The sequence below is a fragment of the Accipiter gentilis genome, chromosome 8 (genome assembly GCF_929443795.1).
Source record: "Accipiter gentilis chromosome 8, bAccGen1.1, whole genome shotgun sequence".
Lineage (NCBI taxonomy): Eukaryota > Metazoa > Chordata > Aves > Accipitriformes > Accipitridae > Astur > Astur gentilis.
Window position 1 is genome coordinate 43,445,621 of NC_064887.1, and position 20,117 is coordinate 43,465,737.

A 20,117-nucleotide genomic window follows, 5' to 3' on the forward strand; every position below is an offset into this window, starting at 1 on the left:
CAGGCAGAAGCACCTTGGGGTGATTAGGACTGGAAAAAAAAAGTGCCTCCACCCTATAAAAATGCCCCCTCCAACCCCCACCCCCCATGGCTGCTTTGGGGTTGCTGGGGGGGTTTTGTCCCTGGGTAGGGGTGGGTGTGCTGGATGCTTTGCCCTTGGGGGGATGACCCAGGAGCAATGCCTGGCAGCCTCAGGGCTGCTGCTCTGTGCTGTCGCCTTTGGGCATACTGTGCTTGGGGTGTCCCTGTCCGGCTGTCCCAGCCATGGCAGGGTTGGGGACGGTCACCCCATGTGCAAAGAGACCCCGCAGGGAGAGCAGCCGGGACCTGGGGCTCTTGGCCACCAAGGCTGGGGCTTGCCGGCGGGCTAAGAGCCGGCAGAGAGAAGGGGACGGGGATGATCGTTGCCCGCTGTGGGGCTGGGACTCCTGGGAGCGTGTCCCGTGTCCCCCCTTGGAGTTTGTGACCCCCAGGAAGGGCCGGCTGGCAAAGCTGCGTCTCAAGGGGGAGCATTGCAGGCTGGCGTCTGCTCCCCCCTGCCCCGGGGAAAGGGGTGAGTGTGTCTGTGTCCGCCCCCCCCAGGGCAATCCCTGCTTGGGGAAGTGGGGGTCACCCCAGGACCCTTCTGTCCCCACAGAACCTATGAGCCCTTCACCACAGCCCCGCTATAAGGGTGCCTACTTCTCGGGGCTCCCTGCAGATGAGTGCCAGGACCCTGCTGCCCCCAGCCTGTGAGTATGCGGGAGGGGGTCCCCGCAGCCCCCCAGCCCTGCAGCACTGCTGACCCTCTGCCTTCCTCCGGCCAGGCTGGTCCCTGCGGTCCCAGCGCCTGGCAGGGATGGTCCCCGAAAAACCCGCAGCATGCCGGAGTGCACCCTCGTCCTGGAGCTGGTGAGCTTGGGGGGGTCTGGGGGGGACGACTGCAGCCCTGGGGCTGGGGTCTGACTCTGTTCCCTGCTCCGCAGGAGGGGACCCTGGTCTGCTCCTCCATGCTCGCTGGCTGGCGGCAGGGTGCCGTGGCCACCTTCACCACGGTCTTCCAGGGAGACTCCTACAAGGTGGGTGCTCATGTGCTGGGGTTGGGACAGTGGGGTGCTGGGTCCCTGGTTGAGGTGGGGGGGCACAGAGGGCTGTGACAAGCCACATTGTCCATGTGGCCTCTGTGCCCATGTCCTCCCCTGACAGCCAGAGGGGAAGGAGACCCCAGGGGAGAGGGTGGCTGAGGGGCCCCTTGGATCCTGCTTGGGGTGCTGGTCCCACCTGGGTGCCAGGACTTGGGTGCTGGGGCTGCCTGGCGATGCTGTTCCCTTCCAGGTCCATGTGAAGCTGCGTCCCCATGCGGAGCAGTTCCTGGAGAGCCTTTCCAAGACCTATGAGGTACCCAGAGCCCCCGCGTTCCCCTGGGGTCTTGCGGGAAGCCGGTGGGGTGCCTCTGCATCGGGGAGGGAGGGACTCGGGCAGCCTGTGCGGGGACCTTTGCCTGCTCCTCCAGATCTTCATCTTCACAACTGCAAAGCGGGACTATGCCGAGAAGGTCCTGGATGTGCTGGACCCCAAGAAGAAGCTGATCAGGTGATGATGGCCTTGGTGAAGCCCCACTGGGGACCTCCCATGTGGCAGGGACTGGTCCCCACGGGCTCTGCCTCCCCTTCCAGGCGCTGCCTCTCCCAGCCGGACTGCCTCTGTGCCCGGGGCTCCTACTGGAAGGACCTGACCTGCCTGGGCAGGGGCCTGGCCAAGACGGTGGCCCTGGACCACGCCATCCAGGGCTTCCCCACCCAGGTACCGGCAGTGATGGATTTTGGGAGGGGGTTTTGTGTCCACCAGCTCACTGGGACCACCACGGCTATGACGGCTCCTCCGTGGCCAGCGTTCACCCTTTCTCTCCCCAGGCTGCCAACTGGATCCCAGTGCAGAGGTGGTGGGGGGACCCGCGGGATGAAGAACTGCTGCACCTCACCCCACTGCTGGGACAGCTTGGCTGGGTGGTGAGGACCGAGGAGGGGGGCTGGAGAGGGGATGGGCACCCTGGGCTCCTGGGGCAGGGCAGTGTGAGCTGCCCTGGACCCCCTCTCTGGGCACAGCCCCCCCCCCATCGCCATCTCTCCCCGTGCAGGATGACGTGCGCACCGAGATCCAGCGTCAGTTCCCGCACCGCAGGCTGCCCACTGAGGACTAAGGGCAGCCCAGACGGAGGGGAGCGGGACGGAGAAGACCCCTCGGAGGGGCCGGCGAGGCTCGCGCTGCCATAGGAAGCCGCAGTCCAGAGCGTCCAGGCTCTCAACTCATCCCGTGGTGCTGGGCTGGTGTTTTGGCAAAGCCGTTGCCCCCAGGCCCCTCCCTTGGTGTTTGCAGCCGTGCTCTGCTCGCGTTCCCAGGCAGGCTGCGAGGCATGGATCCCAGTGCCTTTTGAGGAAAAGCTCCATCCCAGCTCCCTCCTGTCTGCGCTCTGTAAGGTCCGGCCAAGGGCTTTTTCATGGGTGATTATACGCCTGGACAAAGGTCTCGCTCTCTTCTGTAACTCCCAAGCACGCCTCAGCTGTGCAAACGCGCTCGGGGATGGCACGGCCGGCGGGGGGGGGGAACAAACCACCCCCACCCTGCCGTGCCACGGCCGTGTCCCGGGGCAGCCGGGGTCCTGCGGTTGGGAGGCTGATCCCGGCGTGGTGCCGATGCCCCTGGAAGGGCCCCAGTTGGCAGCTCTCCCCGTGCCCGTCCCAGCCCTGCCTGGTGCCGCGTTGCGTGCCGGGGTGCAGCTGCTGCTGCGCTGCTGCCAGCCATTTGCCTCTGCTCGCTGCTGTGGCGGGGTGGGGAGGGAAGAGCAGGGCGGCCGTGGGGTGAGGCAACCCTGGGACCCCTTTTTTTAAGAATTAAAGGCTGCTGGTAAACAAGAACCAGGGACTGCACCGCGCTCTGTAATGTGTGGTATGGGTCTGGGCTGTTCTCCCCAAGCAGCGGTTCGGAGCCCGGCTGCCTCCCCTCTGCCAAAAGCTGCGTGGTCTCACGGCTCAGCTTGTGCCGGAGGAGCTGGCGGCGGTCACTTGGGTGCAGCTGTTTGGAGAGAAGTCCCATCTCCTCTTCCCCACGGCCCTCCACGCGTGGGAAAGGGCGCAGGGCTCCTGGCTCTTCTGGAAATAGCTCCCTCGCAGCAGCGTGCCAGGTCGGGGTCCCTGGGGGGGTGTCTGTGTGTGGGGAGGGGGGAGAGGATGAGCCAGGCGGGGAGGGAACCCACAACCAGTGTCCCTGCTGATGTGCAGAGCTGGACACAGGCTGGGATCAGCCCAGGCTCTGCTGGGAAGGGAAATTACCCTTCGGAGAGGGTGGTCCAGAAAGGCAACAACCACTTTATTTTGGAAGCCAGGCGAGGGCAGCTCTGTCCCAGGCTGGGATCCAGCCCCCTGTGTCTGTGCAGCCCAGGCTGGTGTCATTCTGCCCTTCCAGCCTGGGGACAGCAGGAGCTACCTTTCGTGATGCAAAAGGCCACACGGTATGTGACATAGAGGAAGGCGGAGAGGATGAGGGTCCCGCAGACAAGGACAGGGAGAAGGTCACTCTGCAGCCCCTCCTCGGCGGGGAAGCCCTGCGGAGGGGAGCAGGAGCGGGTGAGCTCATCGAAGGTGCCGGCAGGAGGACAGGCCGTGCAGTTGTTGGCCGAAGCGCCCCGGCACGTGTAGCAGGAGGGGTGGCAGCTGGCACAGACGCGGGCTGCGTTGGTGGCGGATCTCTGGATACGGCCGTAGTAGCGCGGAGGGCAGTAGGACAGGCAGGAGTGCCGGTAGGCGAACAAAGAGCTGCCGCAGTCTGTGGAGGAAGGGTGGCATCGGCCAGGCTGCGGGGCCAAAAGCACCGTCCCCTCCTGCCCAAAGACTTACCCTCGCACGTTCCCTGTGCGTCCCACCTGAGGCACTTGTCCGTGGCAGAGGCTGCAAAATGCCTGGCTGTCATCTCCTCATCTGTGCCGTGGAGGTGTAGGATGAAGCTGGTCAGCAGACCTGGGGGCAGAAGGGACAGGGTTCGGCGCTGATGGCACCCATGTTCCCACCCTCCAGCGTTTGGGATCTGCAAGCTGGTGGATGTCGGGCTGGAAGCTTTGAGGCTACGGGGGGGGGGGTGGGGAGCAAGCCGTGCCCCCTTCCTGGCTGTGTGCTGGCCAGAGACACCCTCAAAACAAACAAGCATGTCCCTGTGGAAAAAGAAGGCTCACATACTCGGGAGGAGCAGGAAAAGGACAAGTCAACAAGTTGCTAATCAAAGTGGAGGAAGGAAGAATGACTGGGCACTGGGTGACCCTCATGAATGGCGCTTGCTCCCCCGGGGCCCTGGGCACCCACCTGTGTTATAGGCATCGCCCTTGTTCTCTAGCCGGAGTGTCCAAGTCCCGTTGGGGTTCTCATCCCAGAAGTGTGTGGACATGAAGGTCCAGTCCTTGTAGCCCTGCTGGCTGGTGTCGTACGGGCTGGAGGAGAGGAGAACCGGGAGTGATGCCCAGGGGCTGAGGGGGAGGGATACGGCCCACGGAGGCCCTAGAGTCACCCTGTTCTTGCTTTAAGGGGGCATTGCTGAGACATGGCAAGGGCCACAGAAGAGTTTTGGGCACGGTGAGCCTGTTGCCTCTGGGGACCAGAAGCAGCCACTTCAGTGTGGGGGAGAGTCTCCTGGCCCCAGGCGAGGCTGTGAGAGGAGGACCCCCCTCTGCCCCCCACCCTACCAGCTCACAAGTCTCATTGCAACGTGCTCCCTGCGAGCTCGCAGAGCGCCCTTACCGCACAGTCACCAGCGTGGACGTGGTCCCCATCGGGCTGGTCAGAGCGATCGCCAGGTCCCCCCTGCGGCTGTAGCTCAGAGAGAGCTGGACCTGGACGTGCTCCAGCGAGCGGATGTGCTTGGTCCTCCCAGAGCAGGAGACGTCTGTAGAGACGGTGAGCTTGGAGCCGATGTTCCTACCAAGTACAAGACAGAGGTAAGGGCATCTCTTCCCCCTCCATGGGCATCCTGCCCTCTACCATGGCCTCGAAGCACATCCCTGTGGTTACAGCAGAAGCCGTGCAGCGCAGACCACTTTTGGAGAAGCAACGTCTGTTCCTGCAATGGCCACAGCTACAAGGTCGGACCCAGGGGATATCGGCCCTTACCGGGGGGTGTGAAGAGCCTTGACCGAACACCTCCGCTGGGGCCGAGTTCCTGTCCACTCCTTGGCCATCTCCACCAGCAGACCAGCGTCCAGGAGCCCGTAGCCATAGTGGTGGCTCACTGAAAAGCAGATGCCAGCCAAGATGGACCCCTCTGCGCTGGGAGAGCGCTGGGGGCTCCTGCCCCAGGTATGCTGGCAGGAGTTTGAGGGGCAGCACACCCCGGCCGCAGCCAGGGGAGGGAAGCAGGAGCAGGCAGGGCAGGCAGCGGCTGAGCACTGAACTCACCCTTGCGCCCGACCCCGTTCACAGCCCAGTCTTCTGCCTGCAGGTGAGCGGGCTTGGAGGTCCTGATGACGAGATGCTGCAGGTCACGCCAGGTCAGTGCTGGGCTGGAAGCGAGCAGGATTTAGGGACAGAGGTCTCTGCTTTGGGTTAGCTTTTGAGGGTCAGATTTGGCTCTTCTAAATTCCGATGTGGGTAATTAAGTTTGCTGTCTGGGTCGAAGTTGGTCCCCCCACAACCTCCTTCACTGCCAAAAAGTGAGCAACAGAGACCTCCAGAGGACAAGTCTCCTTCTGCCTCTGGCTGCTCTCCTTCAGTGTCCTGGGAGAAGATGCTGCCCCACCACAGCCCTGGGAGACCTCAGCTCCGCATGCCCCAAACTCCCTGCTAGCAAAGTCTCCCTTCCTTGTCCCTTCAGGGTCCTGGCGAGGCACCAGGCTCTCCCTGGGGATTGTCCCGCTGCCACGATGTCACCTACTTGGCCTCCAGCGCGAGGGCGATCATTCCTGCGGCCAGCGGGGCCGAGGCAGAGGTGCCTGTGTGCTTGTCAGTGCAGCGGTGGTGCAGGTCAGTGGTCACCTGGGGGGAAGAAGGGGGGTCTCGGCACCATTGCCTGCTGCTGGCGCAGAGGGCAGGACTGTTTGGAGCTGGGCAACTTCAATAAATGCTCCCTCTGGGTCCCTTCATGCTTTTTGGGGTCTAATGCTGACACTTTAATAAAGGCTCCCTCTCCAGGTAAGGAGGGCTTGGATGAGCCAGCTCTGTACTGGGAACTGGTGTCTGCCCAAGCACAGCTGCTCCGGCAGAGCCGGCATGGCACTTACGATCTGCACTTCGCTCGTGGTCCTGCTGCTGTAGGTGGTGGTGAGGATGGCGGAGCAGCTCTCGCTGTACCAGGGCCTCCGGCCGCCTGCCAGGACGCTGCCCACCGAGAGGGTATAGATGCTGTTGGCGTACCCATCACAGTTGCAGTTGTCGTAGTTGATCCCACCGTTGCCAGAGGCCCAGATGAAGATGGAGCCGAGGCCACCCCGGCCCTGGCAGAGAGGGAGGCGGAGGGGGATGAGCGGGGAGTCCCTGTGCCGGTGAGGTCCCCGAGGCCAGCGCCGAGCTTACTTTGGTGACCCCTCTGTGGAAAGCCTCGGCAGCCAGCACGCCTGGCCCGTCCACGGTCTTCCCGTCATCCTCGGGGCCCCAGCTGGCACTGTAGATCTGGATGTGCTGGGGACGCAGGCTGAGGGACTGAGCCTCCACCATGTCCGTGATGGGACCGTCCAGCATCCGCACGCCTGCGGGGCCAGGAAGAGGAGCAGCAGTGTCCGAGAGGCGGCAGCACGCAGGAGACCATGCTGGCTCTGGGTGGACAGGACCTTCACGCACGCTACACCGATGTAAAGGCTGAGGGGCATCTCGCTGGCCCCCACTTCACACCCCCCACACCCCCCGGTTGCCTTGAGCACCTTTCACATGATGCTGCCCTAAGGAGATCAGGCTCCCGCGGGTCTGCAGCCAGCCGCTGCTGTGAGCTGGTTCCCAAAGCTCCTCGTTAAGCCCTTTGCAATTAAGCCCAGTGAGTTCTCCCACCTTTTAACCCCATTTGCCTCACTTGCTTCCTCAGGGGAGCCTGAGCCCACGCAGTGTTGGTGCTGCCTGCCGGAGCCTGGTGTTGCGGTGGGCATTAAAGCCCCAGCGAGCACCGAGCCCCGCACCATGGCTGGATGTGCGGTACTCACCTGCAAGCCCCCATCTCCCCCCCCCCAGAACAGCCCTGCCTCGGGCCACATGTGTCCCCCCAGGGTGCCAGAGTCGGTTTGCAGCTTTCCTCCCACCAGCACGCCGGAGCAACAGCTCACCTCCGATTTTGGCATTGTACGCAACGCCTGCTCCGCAGATGCGGTTGTTGGCTGCGGCTGCCACTTCTCCTGCACAGCGTGTCCCGTGCCTGAGGGGCAGAGTTAGCCTGTGAGCCATCCTCTGTGAGGGGTGAAGGGGCCTGGGACAGCCTCAGCCCCCAGAGAGATAAAGCACCCAGCACAGGGTGCTGGGCAAAACTTACCAGTTCTCATCCCCGGCAGCGTACCTGGGCTGGGGATCGGGGTCATTGCTGTTGAAGTCGTAACTCGCCAGAGGGTCCTGTTGCAAAAAGAGGCACCGGCATGAGCAAACTGCCTTTCGGCATGGGTTGTGACAGCTCGACGCAGGCGCCTGGTGCTTCGCCCAGTGTCTGGCAGCAGGGATCACCCTGCCTGCCCGTGAGCTCGCTGCCTGCCCCGCTGGGAGAGGGCAGGGGGTGCCCCTTCGCACCCAGCGACTGTACCGGGTTATCCTGGGGTTGTTGGAAATGGGATTTCGCTAAAGGAGCATAACTTTGCACATCGCTGTGCTGCTTCATCGTGCCCAGGCTTATGTTCACTGAGAAAGCCCAGCATGGCAAGTCACCTGAAGGCAAGCCGCACAGCTAGGAGAGAGGAACTACAAACACTGAAACGATGTTGTTATAAACAAGAACTAAGATTTACCTATCCTTTCCTCTCGGCTCTCGGAGCACGTGAGGGTTTACCAGCTTTACTGGCTTTGCAGCTTGCTGTAATTACATCTATTTTGGGGGCTTGACAGTGTACAAGTTCTAACGTTTCCTTGATGTGAGAATGCACTGCGGGAGACGTCAAACCTTTTGATTCAGCCACAGAGAGGCTGAGTTCCCACTGCAAAGTCCCACGGGCGGGATGAAGGCACCAGCTCCCACCCACCCTGGAGACAACACGCCCTGAAGGAGCCGGTTCCTGCAGCCCGCGCCGCTCGGCCCCTCATAGTTACGTAGTTGGCAGACAGGTCCGGATGGTCCTTCTCAATCCCATCGTCCAGGACGGTCAGCACGACCCCCAGCCCCGTGTACCCTTTGCTCCAAGCAGTGAGGATGTTTAGATCGGGATTGATGTCATTATTCTGGAAAACGGATTAAATTTGATCAGCCCCTGGGTAGCGGGCTGCGGGTGACCTTCAAGGCCTCTTCTGCTGCCTCATCACTGTTCGCATTAGTCCTGTTTACGCATCGGGGAGGTGATTTGCTGGAGGATTAGACGAGAGAGTGGCAAAATCTCACCATGTACCACTGTTTATGGAACCAGGGATCTGTCGGCACCACACTGACGCTTCTCTTCGTGCGCCTCTTTACGGTTTGTTGCTCAAACCAGAGAACCTGGGTGGGAAGCAGCGTTGTTGGTGGCAGGCAGAGCCTGCCCAGCAGGCATGCGGTAACTTGGGTCCTTGCAAGCGCCTCCTCCCTACCTTTGGCTCTTTTGCCAGGCGCATATTCCAGCCCCAGTGTCTGCTTAAGGCTTTCTGCCTGGTGCCACGGTGTTTGAAATGATAATAAGGCTCTCCCTCCATCACCTGCAGGCAGCAAAGAGCTGTTGTAAGAGGCAGTTTTTAGACAAGCAGCTGGGCCGCGGACGCGTGTGCCAGCTCTGCGTGGGCCGTACGGATCAGAAAGGCGCATTTAATGCGAGTTGTACGTGGCAAGACGAGCGGAGAGGGTCGCTTGGAGAGAGGGTGGGCTCCCAGGGGGGGGTCGCGTGTGTCCTTCGGGTTTCCTCGCTCACCCGTGCGCACACAGAGGCCATCAGCAACGCGCGCCCCTTATGCTTTCACCCACCTCCGACGGTTTAAAAGCACTAGAGGGAACGATCGAACAGCCCTATTTGAACAAGAAACCAGCGTCCCGCTGTGGGACACAGGGTGGGGGGGAGCGGAGGGGATGAGCGAAGGGGGACAACGGCGTGGGACGAGGGTGCGTGGACGGGAGCTGCTGGGCTCGCCCCAGTCCCCGCCTGCCCCATCGCCCTCCCCGCGGCACCCGACCGGTCTGCGGGCACCGACCCGGCCGCACCTGACCCAGGCAGAGCAGGCCGTGCCGGCGGGCCAGACCCCCGGCCTCCCGCGGCCCCGCCGCCGCCACCCGCACGGCCCAGCTGCTCAGGTAGACGCGGGGCTCGGCGGAGACCGGCGGGGCGGCGGAGGCGACCACCACCAACCCCAGGAGCAGGAGCAGGAGCAGGAGCGGCCGCGGCCCCGGCCCCGGCCCCGGCCCCGGTCGCGCCGCCATCCACGCCGCGGAGGGCGGGGGGGTGTGCGGTTTTGAGCGGGCGTTGCTATGGCGACAGCGTCGCCCCGCCCCTCCCCTCGCCTTGGCCCCGCCCCTCTGGGCCCCGCCCCGCCGCCGCATTGGCCCGGGGGCGGCGGGAAGGCGGCGGGGGCGGGGATTGGATCGGATCCGTTCGGACCGGACCGGGGTCGCCGTCGCCGCCGCTATCGCCGACATGGGCACGGTGCCGCAGCGCCTGCAGCGCCTCCTCGATCGCCCCGGGCCGTTGGGCGACCTACTGGGTCGCCTGGAAGCCCGCACCGGCGTCCGGCGGCTCTACCTGGCCACAGGTGCGACCGGCACCCTCGGTTCCCCGGGACACCCCCGGTTCCCCGGGACACCCCCAACCTTCATCCCCCCACCCCAGCGCGGCCCCCGCTGTCTGCCCCCTTCCTGCTTCTCCCGTTTTAGGGGGGGTCTCCCAGGGTCCCTTCTCTTTCCTGGGGTGCCCCGGTAGCCCCTCACCGTGCCTCTGGGCTCTGCGGGGGGGTGAGGGGGCACGGGCAGGGCAGGCAGAGCCCCCTCCCCCCCGTTTGGGATGGGGGCCAGGGGGGTGGCCACGCCGGCCGGTCCTCACCTTTGGCAGGTGTGAAATCCCACACCCCAACCCGAGGGGAAGCACGCTCGCGGGGGTCTGTGTGTCGGTGGGCTCTGCCTGACCCGCAAGACCCCTGAGAAGCCTGGCCCTGACGGAGGGGGGGTCCCCGCTCCCTGACCAGTGAGCCCCCAAATCATGGCGGGTCAGACCAGGCGTTGGGGACAGGAGCACCCGTTCCCCATGTCCCGCTCATCCAGCGGGACTTGCCTTCCTCCCCAGCTGGAGGGCTGAGGTCCGGCTGTTAACGAGATCCTGTTTGCTCATTAATGAGAAACCAGCCGGCATCTCCCCAGGGAACGGCCTCCTGGCATGACGTGACTCCTCTCCTCTGTCCTCGCTGCGGCTCTGACCCTCGGCCCCGTGCCGCTCTCTGCCAATTTGTGAATTGCCTGTCCACATTCTGCAATTTGGTATTTTATATAAAACCTCCCAGGAGGGGCTCAGGGTTTCCCGGTTGCCCACGTCCCACTGGGCCCTTCCCCTGCCTTTTGCCTCCCGGTCCAATTTCCTGGCCCTTTCCCTGCTGCAGGGCTCATTTTCCTGCTCCGAGGGGGGAAAGGGGTCTGTGAACGGGCACGTGTTGTGTTTGGATGTGGTGCGTGATGGTTGGGCATCTTCTGAGCAAAATGGTCCCAGGGCTTTGGTCGTGCTCAGGTGTGATGGAGTTTTGGGGGTAGGGGAAGAGTGGAGGCACCGCTTCTCCCACCACAGAGCGATGGTCCCATGTTCTCGGTCCCTGTCCTGGAAAGGAGAAGCTGCTGCTGAACTAGAAATACTTGATTTCTCCCTCCCCTCATTCTGGAGCAATTTCTAATTTGTGTTGGAACCCAGCGAGGTCAGTTCCGCATCTCTGAAGCCAGGAGCAACCCATGGGCTGCAGTTTGGAGCCCATCTTGCCTGGCCTCTGGGCAGCACACCCAGGTCAGCTGTGTGGTGGCTTCAGCTGATTAAAAATCATCCCGGAGGAGGACGGTGTCCCCTTCCCAAGGCACGGGGCCGGCCAGGCTGGCCGTCACACCAGCTGCTTGCCCTCCTCACTGGGGAAACCTTCTCTCTGCCAGACTGGCAAAGCCTCGCTCTCTTTTAAGTGCTGTTGTAAGGATCGCTGTTCTCCCAAATGTCCCCTCCTGCGTGGGGCTGGGGGGTCTCGGGGGTGAGGGGGGACGGGACAGGCACCGTGGGATGGCTCCAGCCACCCCCCTCAGCAGCTCTTCTTTGTAAGCGAAGCCTTTCACTTGGTTTTTTTGCTGTTACATAAATTTCTCTGGGGGCTAAACTTAGCCCGTGAAATCCCTTCTAAGGCTCTTGGAGGAATGAAACCCAGTGCTGCCTGAACCTGCCTGTTAGTTTTCCTTGAAGGGAGGTTTATGATTGCTCCAAAGCCACGTTGCTCTTGCCCGTCTCCTGGGAAAGACCCAAAGCCCCGTTCATGCTCAGAGCTGCGGCTGCCTCACACCGGGGACAGAAATGCTGCAGTGAGCAGAGCGGGGATAATCCGTCCTCTGAGCCCGAGCAAGGGCTTTTCTCGAATTCACCAGCGCAGACAGGTTAAGTCCTGGCTTTTCTACCCGCTGCAGGGCAAGGCGCTTACATCGACGGAGGAGTTTGTACGCAGGGTAGGGGAGACGCTGCTGGGCTCTGACAGTAAATGCCCTCGACTCCGGTTCTGCGTGTCCCCGGGCTGCTTCCCTGCCCTCTGCCCCTTCAGGGTCTGTGTTTCAGCTGCCTTGAGCAGGTTGGGAGGGAGCTGCTGGGTGCTGGCATCTCCGGGCCGTCCGAGCCCATGCGGGAGTGAGGGCTCTTCGCTGTGGCCGTGGTTTTGGCAGCAAGGGCTCCTTGCCCCGGCTTCCCCCATCCGCCAGCTCTCCCAACTCCTGCAAGCGTCTGAGGGCTGGGCAGGCTCCAAACGACCAAAGCCTTGGCTTACATTTAATTTTAATGATCTAATTTAATAACAGGGAAGCGGGATTGGATTGCTGGTTCTCGGGGGGCTGAATCCTTAACGCACAGTGGCTGCTCAGCACGAGCACATGCAGGAGACGCGTACAGGGAGCAGGAGGGAGACGCAGGCTTTGGCAGCAAGGCTGCTGCTGGGCACTTGGCTCCAGTAGCAAGGCTTGTCCTTGAACAGTCGTCATCAAAATGCCAAGTGGCTCTGAGTCCCCCGCGCAGAGGAAAAGCTCGGTGCCTTGACTTTGGACTGTACGTGTGTGTTCAAGTCTCCGCTTCCGATGACTCTGCAGCCTGGGCCCGGGTCCAGGCTGGCGATGGGTTGAAAGCGCGGCGAGTTTGTTGTGGTAAAGTCCTTTCCAGGCCAGGGAGGGGACAAACGGTGACAGGTCCAGGTCGTTGCTCCCTTGGGGATGAGCGAGCACCTGCACTCCACAGCAGACTCTGCCGTGTGCCGTGGCTCAGCACGGCTGCGCAAGCGGCGTGTTGAGCACCTCAGTGGTCTGATGTGTGGAGGGTTGTACTGGATTTAATTGGGGGTGGTCGTTATTCCCAACTGGAGCGTCCTGGTATGTGCCTCTTCTCGCTACTGGGATGAGAATCCTGCTCAGCAGACTGAGCTGGGGTCTCTCCTTGCCGTCTCAGTGTCGGCAGCTACACGACTGTCCTTTCTGTGTGTCCCCTGGCAGGTTCTGCGGCGTTCCTGGGGCTGTACCTCGTGTTCGGCTATGGTGCCTCGCTGCTCTGCAACCTCATCGGCTTCGCCTACCCCGCGTACGTCTCGTAAGTACCAGCGTCCCAGCCCAGCCTCCCTGCAGCATCTGGAGAACGTTCCCTGCCCTTAGCTGAGAGTCTCCCTGGTAAATGAACAGGCAGTTATGGTTGGGAAGCTCTTGAGACCTTCCTGAAAATGCTGGGACCTGGCACGGTCCCAGCTTGGGGCAGCAGGACCCGGTAGGCAGGTTTGCTTCAGGCTTTGGAGGACTTGGGAAGGAGGTGCCCACCCTGGCAGCAGAACTGCAGCAGCAGTGCCCTTCCCCTCTCCTGCCGCAGCATCAAAGCCATCGAAAGCTCCAGCAAAGAGGACGACACCACGTGGCTGACCTACTGGGTGGTGTACGGCGTCTTCAGCGTAGCCGAGTTCTTCTCCGACATCTTCCTCTACTGGTTCCCCTTCTACTACGTTGGGAAGGTAACGTCTTTGCCGGGGCCAGAGTCCTCTCGCCCGATGGCAGAACTCGGAGGAACCAAGCGTGGTGGGCTCTGCCCTGTTAGCAGGGCAGGGATGGTGGCTGTGGTGGGGCCGCAGACCAGCGTGGAGCTCCCTGAGGTTCTGATGCCTCCAGCGAGCTCCGGCCTTGGGAAGCTGCCTTCGGACCAGGCTGGGGGGAACTGGAGCAGCTCAGCTGCTGCCCCGTCACTGCCCCACTTCTGGGGGGCTGCCTCGCTCAGCCCCTGCCCTGCCCCGCCATCTTCTAGCTCTGGAGCGTCTCTCCTCCCCGCAGTGCCTGTTCCTGGTGTGGTGCATGGCCCCCGTGTCCTGGAACGGGTCGCAGGTGATCTACCAGAACATTATCCGGCCCTGCTTCCTCAGGCACCACCAGACCGTGGACAACGTGCTGGGCAACCTCAGCACCAAAGCCCTGGACGTGGCTTCCAGCATCACCCGAGAAGGTAACGCGGGTCCCCCGGTCCCCGCCATCCTGCTCCGTGTCTGGGGCAGGCAGTTTTCCCCGGAACACGGCCCGGCTCCACTGGGACGTGGACAGCTCTCATTTTAATCACCAGCAAGCGGCCATCTCTCCGTGACGGCGGGCCGTGCTCTCGCGGCCGCAGCCGTGTCCCTCCCCGTGGTGGCAGGAGCCGAGCGGGGTGGGGGGGTTCTCTCTCCCCTCTCTGTAATTCTCTCTTTTTCTCTTTGCGCCTGGCGGTCCAGTCCTGCAGACTCTGGTCAGCAGCAGAGCCCGGCTGGCGGCCGAGGTGGCACCGCAGCTCAGCCTGTCTGTATGTAAAGAGCCGCGGTTCCCGCTGCCGCTGAAGGGAGAAAGGGCCCTTCCGTGCCCATCGCCTCGCTGCTACCGCCAGCCGCTTGGCCGGATCCGGCGGACGGCTGCGGCCATGGCGGCGCCGGCCAAACCGAGCTCCTGCTCTTGCAGACGCCGGCGTGGTTCGCACGCAACCGTCCCTTTCTCCCTCGGCGTGGGTAGAGCAGACGCTTTCCCTCCCGCTTCTCCGTAGCCAGATCCCACGTCCTCCCTCGGCCCCGCCATGTCCGCGTGTTCCTCGGCGCTGGCGTCGATTTGGGGTTCCCGTTCGAAGCCTCCTTTTTCGTGGGTGCAGGCAGGGCGGGCAGCTGCCCGCCGGCCTCAGGGAGGGCAGGAGCTGGGTGCCAGCCCGGTGCCGCAGCGGGAGGGAACGGGACGGTGACGCCGGGCGTTGTGGGGAACGGGACGGTGATGCACAGTGATGCATGGCCGGGACAGGCTCGTCCCTGGGAGCCACCGGCTGGGTGTCCATGTCTCCAGGGACAGACCGTAAGGCCATTCCCGTGTTTCCCGCAGCCTCCGGAGCAGCCATGAACCTGGCGCTGGAAGCGGAGAAGAGCAAGTGAGAGCAGCCTCCGGTCCCACCGGCACCACGACCGCGGGTCTGGGTTCTCTGCCCAGACCCGTGCCCCATCGCTGCCGTCCCCAATAAACCCCCCTCGGTGTTCCGCGAACCCGCCTCTTCCCTGTGGGGGGCGGCGGCGCCGTGATACCGCGCGGCCCCTTTAAGAGCGGGGAGGGGGTGGGCGGTGCCTTTAAGAGAGGGGGCGGGGCCCAGGAGGGGAGGGAGCGTGCCGGGATGACGTCGCTCCGGGGGCGCGCCGGAAGTGAGGGAGCGGGGAGGGGCGGGCCGGTGCTACGGTGGCTGGGAGGAGGGCGGCGGGTGAGGAGCGGGGTCTGTCCGTCCGTCTGGAGTAACGGGCGGCGGAGGGGGTCGGTCTGTCTGTCCTGGGGGCGGGGCTTTGTCTGTCCGGAGGGGCGGGGAGGGGGGCGTCTGTCTGTCTGTCCGGAGGGGGAGGGAGGGGGCTCTGTCCGTCCTGAGGGACAAGGCCGGGATCTGTCTTTCTGTTTGTCTGTCCTGGGGTGGACAAAGTGTGTGTGTGTGGGTCGGGCTGTCTGTCTGTTTGTCCGTCCCAGGGGCGGGGTGGAGGGGTCTGTCTGTCCGGTGCGGGGGCCAAGGAGGGGGTCTGTCCGTCCTGGGGGAGGACTGTCTGTCCGTCTGTCTGTCTCACAGGCAACGAGAGGGCTGCTGTCTGTCCCGGGGCAGCGAGGGGGTCTGTCTGTCTGTCTGGGGGTTGGGGAAATCGGTCTGTGCGGGAGGGGCAACGAAGGGGTCTGTCTGTCTGTCTGTCTCTCCGGGGGAGACAGTGAGGGGGGGGTTGCCTGTCGGGGGGACGGCAGGAGGAGATCTGTGTGTCTGTCCGAAGGGCAGCACGGTGGGGGGCTGTCTGTCCATCTGTCTCTGGTGGCTGGGGTGGGGGCACCCCAGCCCCCTCATCCTGCCCCCCTGCCCCAGCACCAGCCCCCGTGCATGAGGCCCCCCCGTGATGAGCTCCAAGGCCAAGCGGGTGCTGCCCACCCGCCCTGAGCCCCCCAGCGTGGAGCAGATCCTGGCCGACGTGCGGGGCACCCACCCGGCCGACCCCGTCTTCCTCCTCCCTGCGGAGCCCCTCCAGGACCACAGCCCCTCTCCAGGTGAGTCCCGGGATGGGGGGAGAGTGGTAGCGGGGGCTCCACCGGCCCCCGCTGAGCCCCCCACCCCTGTTCTGCCCCCCACTAGGCTCCCCCAGCCCCACCAGGCAGGAGGCGGCCGCGGAGGAGAGGGAGCGGCTGTACCAGCAGAGCCGTTCCTACGTGGAGATGAACCAGCGGCTGCAGGAGTCCCGGGAGCGGCTGCGGGAGCAGTGCGAGGAGCTGCGACGGGCGGGAGCGGCGCTGGAGCGCGGCATTTCGGAAATGAGGCAGAAAGCTTTCTGAGGGCTGCCCGAATTGGGGGTAGAACCGTTTGCGTTTGATTTACGGGAGGATCTGGTGTTGCCGCGGCTTGCTGGCAACCTCACTGGCGTGCAGGAGGGCTGGGGCTGGGCCACCTTGGCAGCCTGACTTTTTTTCCGGGGAGCCGCGGGACCTGCTGCCCGTGCCGGTGGGGGGCTGTCCGGGCACGGCAGCAGGTTCCCGGTGCGGGAGGAAAGGCTCGGCCCCCGCGTTCGGCCCCTGCTGTCCGTGAACTCGACGTCCTTGTCCCTGGTGGGTGGCATGTCGTCTGCGCCCTCACGCCGCGGCTTCACCTATGACTTTTCCATCTGGTACTGCCCCGAGGATGACCACATCGCCTCCCGCATCTCAGAGCGCTTGAAGAAAGAGGGCTTTCGGGGTTACGCAGAGCACCAGGACCAAGTGGCTGGGACCTCTGTTGTCCTGACCGCCATCAAAGTCATCGAGGCCAGCCGGGTGGCCATCCTCCTCCTCTCCGCCAAGTCCCTGGGCGACCCGTGGTGCCAGCGCGTTTCTCAGTGGAACCTCTATCACATCATCCACCACCACGGGACCAAGATGATCCCCGTGTACGTGGGTGTGAAGAAAGCCGAGGTGCCTCCCTTCCTGCAGCACCTCATTGAGCTGGAATACCAGACCGAGTTCTTCTTTGACAGGCTTGTGGACAGCCTGCGAATCTCCCACTCGACAACGAGCAAAGCCAGGCCTTCCCCCTCCTCCAAAGCGAAACGCTGAGGGACTGGGGGGTCGGGGGCCAGTTTTGCAGCTTGTGTGGGAACCGGGGCCGATGGCCCCGCAGCGATGGTGGCGGGAGCAGAGTTGTCCTGTACTGCTAATAAAGGTGGTGAGAACCCAAACAGCGCTGGGGATTGCCAGAAATCTCATTAAAAACCCTTCTCAGAGAACTCAAGATGCGACTTTCTGTCCACATGCCCCCGCTTAGCTTGGCGAGGAGGGAGTAAAGCCAAAGTAAAACCCCAGGGAGCACCGGGGTCGCTGTGGGTTGTTTTCCACCCATGCAGGTGTTACCTTGTGGGTGTCTCTTCCCCTTCCTGCCCCCCCCCGCCCCAACCTCTTAGCGGGGGTCCGTGCCCCGCTGCCACCGTGCACCGCTTTCACACATGACGTGGCACCTCCTCTGCCACCGTGGAGCTCGGCGTGGAGCGCAGCAGCATCACTGCCGCCGAGGGATGCGGAGCAGGAGGGTGCTGCCAGCCCGCAGCGGGTGAGGGATGGGGGCGAGGGGCAGCCTGGGGCAGCTGCTGCTGCTGCTGCTGAACCTCCCTTTGGCCGAGCCGGGTGAGCACCGGGGCGGTGGGTCTGGGGTGGCTGGTGGGGTCTTGGCATCACTGGCTGGCTTGCAGGGATGGGGTTGCTGGATGCGCTGGGGGGACAGGGGGTGCTGGTTGGGGACCCTCGGCTTTTCCCTTTTGGTGGGGCAGCCAACTGGCGGTGGCACAACCGGGACAGGCTCTCCTCTCCCCGGCAGCGTGGGGCCAACTCCGGCTGTCAGTCATCGGGGGACATGAGGCCAAACCCCACTCCAGGCCCTACATGGTGTCCATCCAGTTCGGGGGGGTTCACGCCTGCGGGGGAGCGCTGCTGCACAAGCGGTGGGTGCTGACGGCCGCCCACTGCTTCCCTCGGAGGTGAGTCTGGAGCGGCCGCATCCTGCCTGACGCAGGGATGGGGGTTTTGGTGGGGCTCCACGTGGCCAGCACCAGGCTCCCACTGACGCCGGCTCCTGCTGCGGGGCAGGATGAGCGTCGTCGGGACGGCAGTGGTGGGGCTGCACAGCCTGCGGGAGCATGGGGCGACCACGCAGACCTTCCCCATCCGGGCAGTGTGTCCCCACCCTGGCTACGACCGCCAGACGATGGAAAACGACCTTCTCCTGCTCCAGGTGGGGCTCGCGCCGGCCGCGGGGAAGGGTTTGCCATGGGGCTGGAGGAGCGTGACCGTCGGTGGTGCCGGGAAGCGCTGCCGGAGAGGGGGGCCGAGCGGGTTCACGCCGAGACGGTGCAGCCACAGCGAAGGGCTGGGTGACATTTCCTCTTCTCACCTCCGAGCACTTTCACATCTCGGTGACATCTTTCCGCTCCCACGGACGCTGCGCCCGCTCGGCGCTCCCCCTCGGCCGCCCACCCGCTGCAGTGGGGTGCTCCCCACCAGCCCCTCTCCGGCCGTGGCGGGGGGTCCGACGCTGCCTGCCGCCTCTGCCCGCAGCTGGAGGGGAAGGTGACGCTGAGCAGGACGCGGCGGCTCATCGGGCTGCTGGGGCGGGTGCCAGCGGCCGGGACGGAGTGCAGCCTGGCGGGCTGGGGGGTCCGCAGGCACGGCGGGCTCTCGCCCACGCTGCAGGAGCTGGAGGTCACCGTGCTGGACACGCAGATGTGCAACAACAGCCGCTTCTGGAACGGTGACATTGCCCCCACCATGATCTGCTTCCAGGGACGCCATAGGGGCTCGGCACCCTCCAAGGTGAGGAGCTGGTGGGGACCAAAGGTCTTTGCAAGGGGACCAACCGGCTGCAAAGCTCTGTCGTCCCCCCTGAGATGCCGTTCCCCGGTGTGGGGGACTCCAAGGAGGATGCTCACCCCAAGCAGAGAGGCGAGATGCTTCCCCCCAAGCTGGGGAGGGGGGGGGGGTCCCTGGCCCCTGGTAGGGGTCCACTCCCCACTGTCACCTCCACCCAGGGTGACTCCGGGGGACCCTTGGTGTGTGGGAAACGGGCGGCAGTGGCCGGCGTGCTGTCCTTCACCAGCCCGGACATCACCGACCCTTTCAAGCCACCGGTCGCCACCTCGGCTGTGAAGCACAAGAACTGGATCCGGAAAACGCTGCGGAGGGGTTGCGGCTCCCCCCAGCCCGGGCGCACGGGACAGACAGACCACCCCGTCCTATTTACACAGGTTGGCTTTTAATTCTTAATACTGTCCAGAGTCCCGGTAAAATAACATCCTTAGTACATACATACAGCGATGGGGGGGAGCAGGGCACCGCAAAACCTGGCCAGATTGTCCGCAGAGGAGGGCTGAAGGCATGGAGCAGAGACGGGCGAGAGCGGGGCTGGGCAGCGGAGCTTGAACCCGGGGCCGCAGCCGAGCACGTGGGGCGATTCTGGCCCTCCTGGCACACCCTACGACCGGTTACGGCACTTGGGAGTGGGGACGCATGTCGCCCCCGGGGACTTTGCCCCCTTTTCTTCAGCCCCAGCACTGGGTCCCACTGTGCTGGCTGAAGCTTCCCAGCCGCTGCCGGAGCCACGGTCTCCAGTGGGCACTAGGGTGTGCACATTCCCACACCCCCCCGGTGCGCATCCCCGGCGACCCCATCCATGTCCCCACAGCCCTGGTGTCTCCCTGGCCTCTGTGTGTATCTCTATGGCCCCGCTGTGCATCCCCACGGCCCTGGTGCAACTCCCCAGATCCCCTCGCTCTGTCCCCACACCCCCCGGGTGTACCCCTGTGTCCCCTGCACATGTCCCCATCGTCCCATGCGTGTCCCTATAGCCCCCGCCATGGCGCTGGTATGGGGGGGGGCTGTAGGTCACCCCACCCAAAGCAGGCAGCGAGCCGTAGGGTGGGAGGACCGGGAGACACCCAAGGGGTTGGGGAGCACCTGGGGGGGTTGGGGAGCACCTGGATGGGGAGGGGTCCCACGGCAGCTCGTCCCACTCCCTGGGGCTGAGATGTTTCTCGCACACCCCAGTCTCAGCCGGCTGGCAGCAGGAGCAGGGGCATCCCCGGTACGTTGGGGCTGGAAACCCCCGTGTTCGTGGGCGTAATCCAGTCCTCGATGGACTCGTGTCCACGGCCCGCAGGGATGCGCCGGGATCCTGGCTGTGAGCTGGGATGGGGCTTTTCCACCCCAGGGGTGGGAGGCCGGGGGGGCTGCGGGTGGGGGTAAGGGGCCCCAGACCCTTTCCTAGGGGTTGGGCACCCCGGTGCCGGCTCAGCACCCCATCCCCTC

The 20,117-nt window shown here is 64.2% G+C and overlaps 4 protein-coding genes across 6 annotated transcripts; 3 read left to right on the forward strand and 1 right to left on the reverse strand.

Moving 5' to 3' along the window:
- Window positions 1-3,417: 3,417 nt before the first annotated feature.
- PCSK4 (proprotein convertase subtilisin/kexin type 4) lies at window positions 3,418-8,725 on the reverse strand. Its single transcript, XM_049808392.1, has 14 exons — window positions 8,702-8,725; window positions 8,517-8,612; window positions 8,231-8,359; window positions 7,470-7,546; window positions 7,267-7,355; window positions 6,530-6,702; window positions 6,238-6,450; window positions 5,892-5,992; window positions 5,417-5,520; window positions 5,132-5,249; window positions 4,763-4,939; window positions 4,331-4,455; window positions 3,872-3,991; window positions 3,418-3,800 (listed from the first exon to the last, which is right to left on the reverse strand). Exons 1-14 carry the CDS (start codon window positions 8,723-8,725, stop codon window positions 3,424-3,426), a joined length of 1,923 nt encoding a protein of 640 aa, XP_049664349.1. The 3' UTR covers window positions 3,418-3,423.
- A 951-nt stretch (window positions 8,726-9,676) lies between these two features.
- Window positions 9,677-14,816, forward strand: REEP6 (receptor accessory protein 6). Of its 2 annotated transcripts, XM_049807969.1 has the most exons (6): window positions 9,677-9,847; window positions 12,795-12,888; window positions 13,159-13,297; window positions 13,611-13,779; window positions 14,042-14,109; window positions 14,667-14,808. In XM_049807969.1, the coding sequence occupies exons 1-6, from the start codon at window positions 9,733-9,735 to the stop codon at window positions 14,682-14,684; spliced, it is 603 nt and encodes a 200-aa protein (XP_049663926.1). In that variant the 5' UTR covers window positions 9,677-9,732; the 3' UTR covers window positions 14,685-14,808. The 2 variants fall into 2 exon arrangements, with proteins under 2 accessions (XP_049663926.1, XP_049663927.1); XM_049807970.1 differs by lacking the exon at window positions 14,042-14,109 and having other exon boundaries at window positions 14,667-14,816.
- A 147-nt stretch (window positions 14,817-14,963) lies between these two features.
- On the forward strand, window positions 14,964-17,006 carry C8H19orf25 (chromosome 8 C19orf25 homolog). Of its 2 annotated transcripts, none has more exons than XM_049808299.1 (3): window positions 14,964-15,033; window positions 15,667-15,845; window positions 15,931-17,006. In XM_049808299.1, the coding sequence occupies exons 2-3, from the start codon at window positions 15,698-15,700 to the stop codon at window positions 16,125-16,127; spliced, it is 345 nt and encodes a 114-aa protein (XP_049664256.1). In that variant the 5' UTR covers window positions 14,964-15,033; window positions 15,667-15,697; the 3' UTR covers window positions 16,128-17,006. The 2 variants fall into 2 exon arrangements, with proteins under 2 accessions (XP_049664256.1, XP_049664257.1); XM_049808300.1 differs by having other exon boundaries at window positions 15,031-15,083.
- Window positions 17,007-17,118: 112 nt separating this feature from the next.
- Window positions 17,119-19,089, forward strand: LOC126041916 (granzyme M-like). The gene is made up of 5 exons (XM_049808298.1): window positions 17,119-17,516; window positions 17,635-17,794; window positions 17,904-18,048; window positions 18,372-18,626; window positions 18,842-19,089. Exons 1-5 carry the CDS (start codon window positions 17,378-17,380, stop codon window positions 19,067-19,069), a joined length of 927 nt encoding a protein of 308 aa, XP_049664255.1. The 5' UTR covers window positions 17,119-17,377; the 3' UTR covers window positions 19,070-19,089.
- Window positions 19,090-20,117: the final 1,028 nt, after the last annotated feature.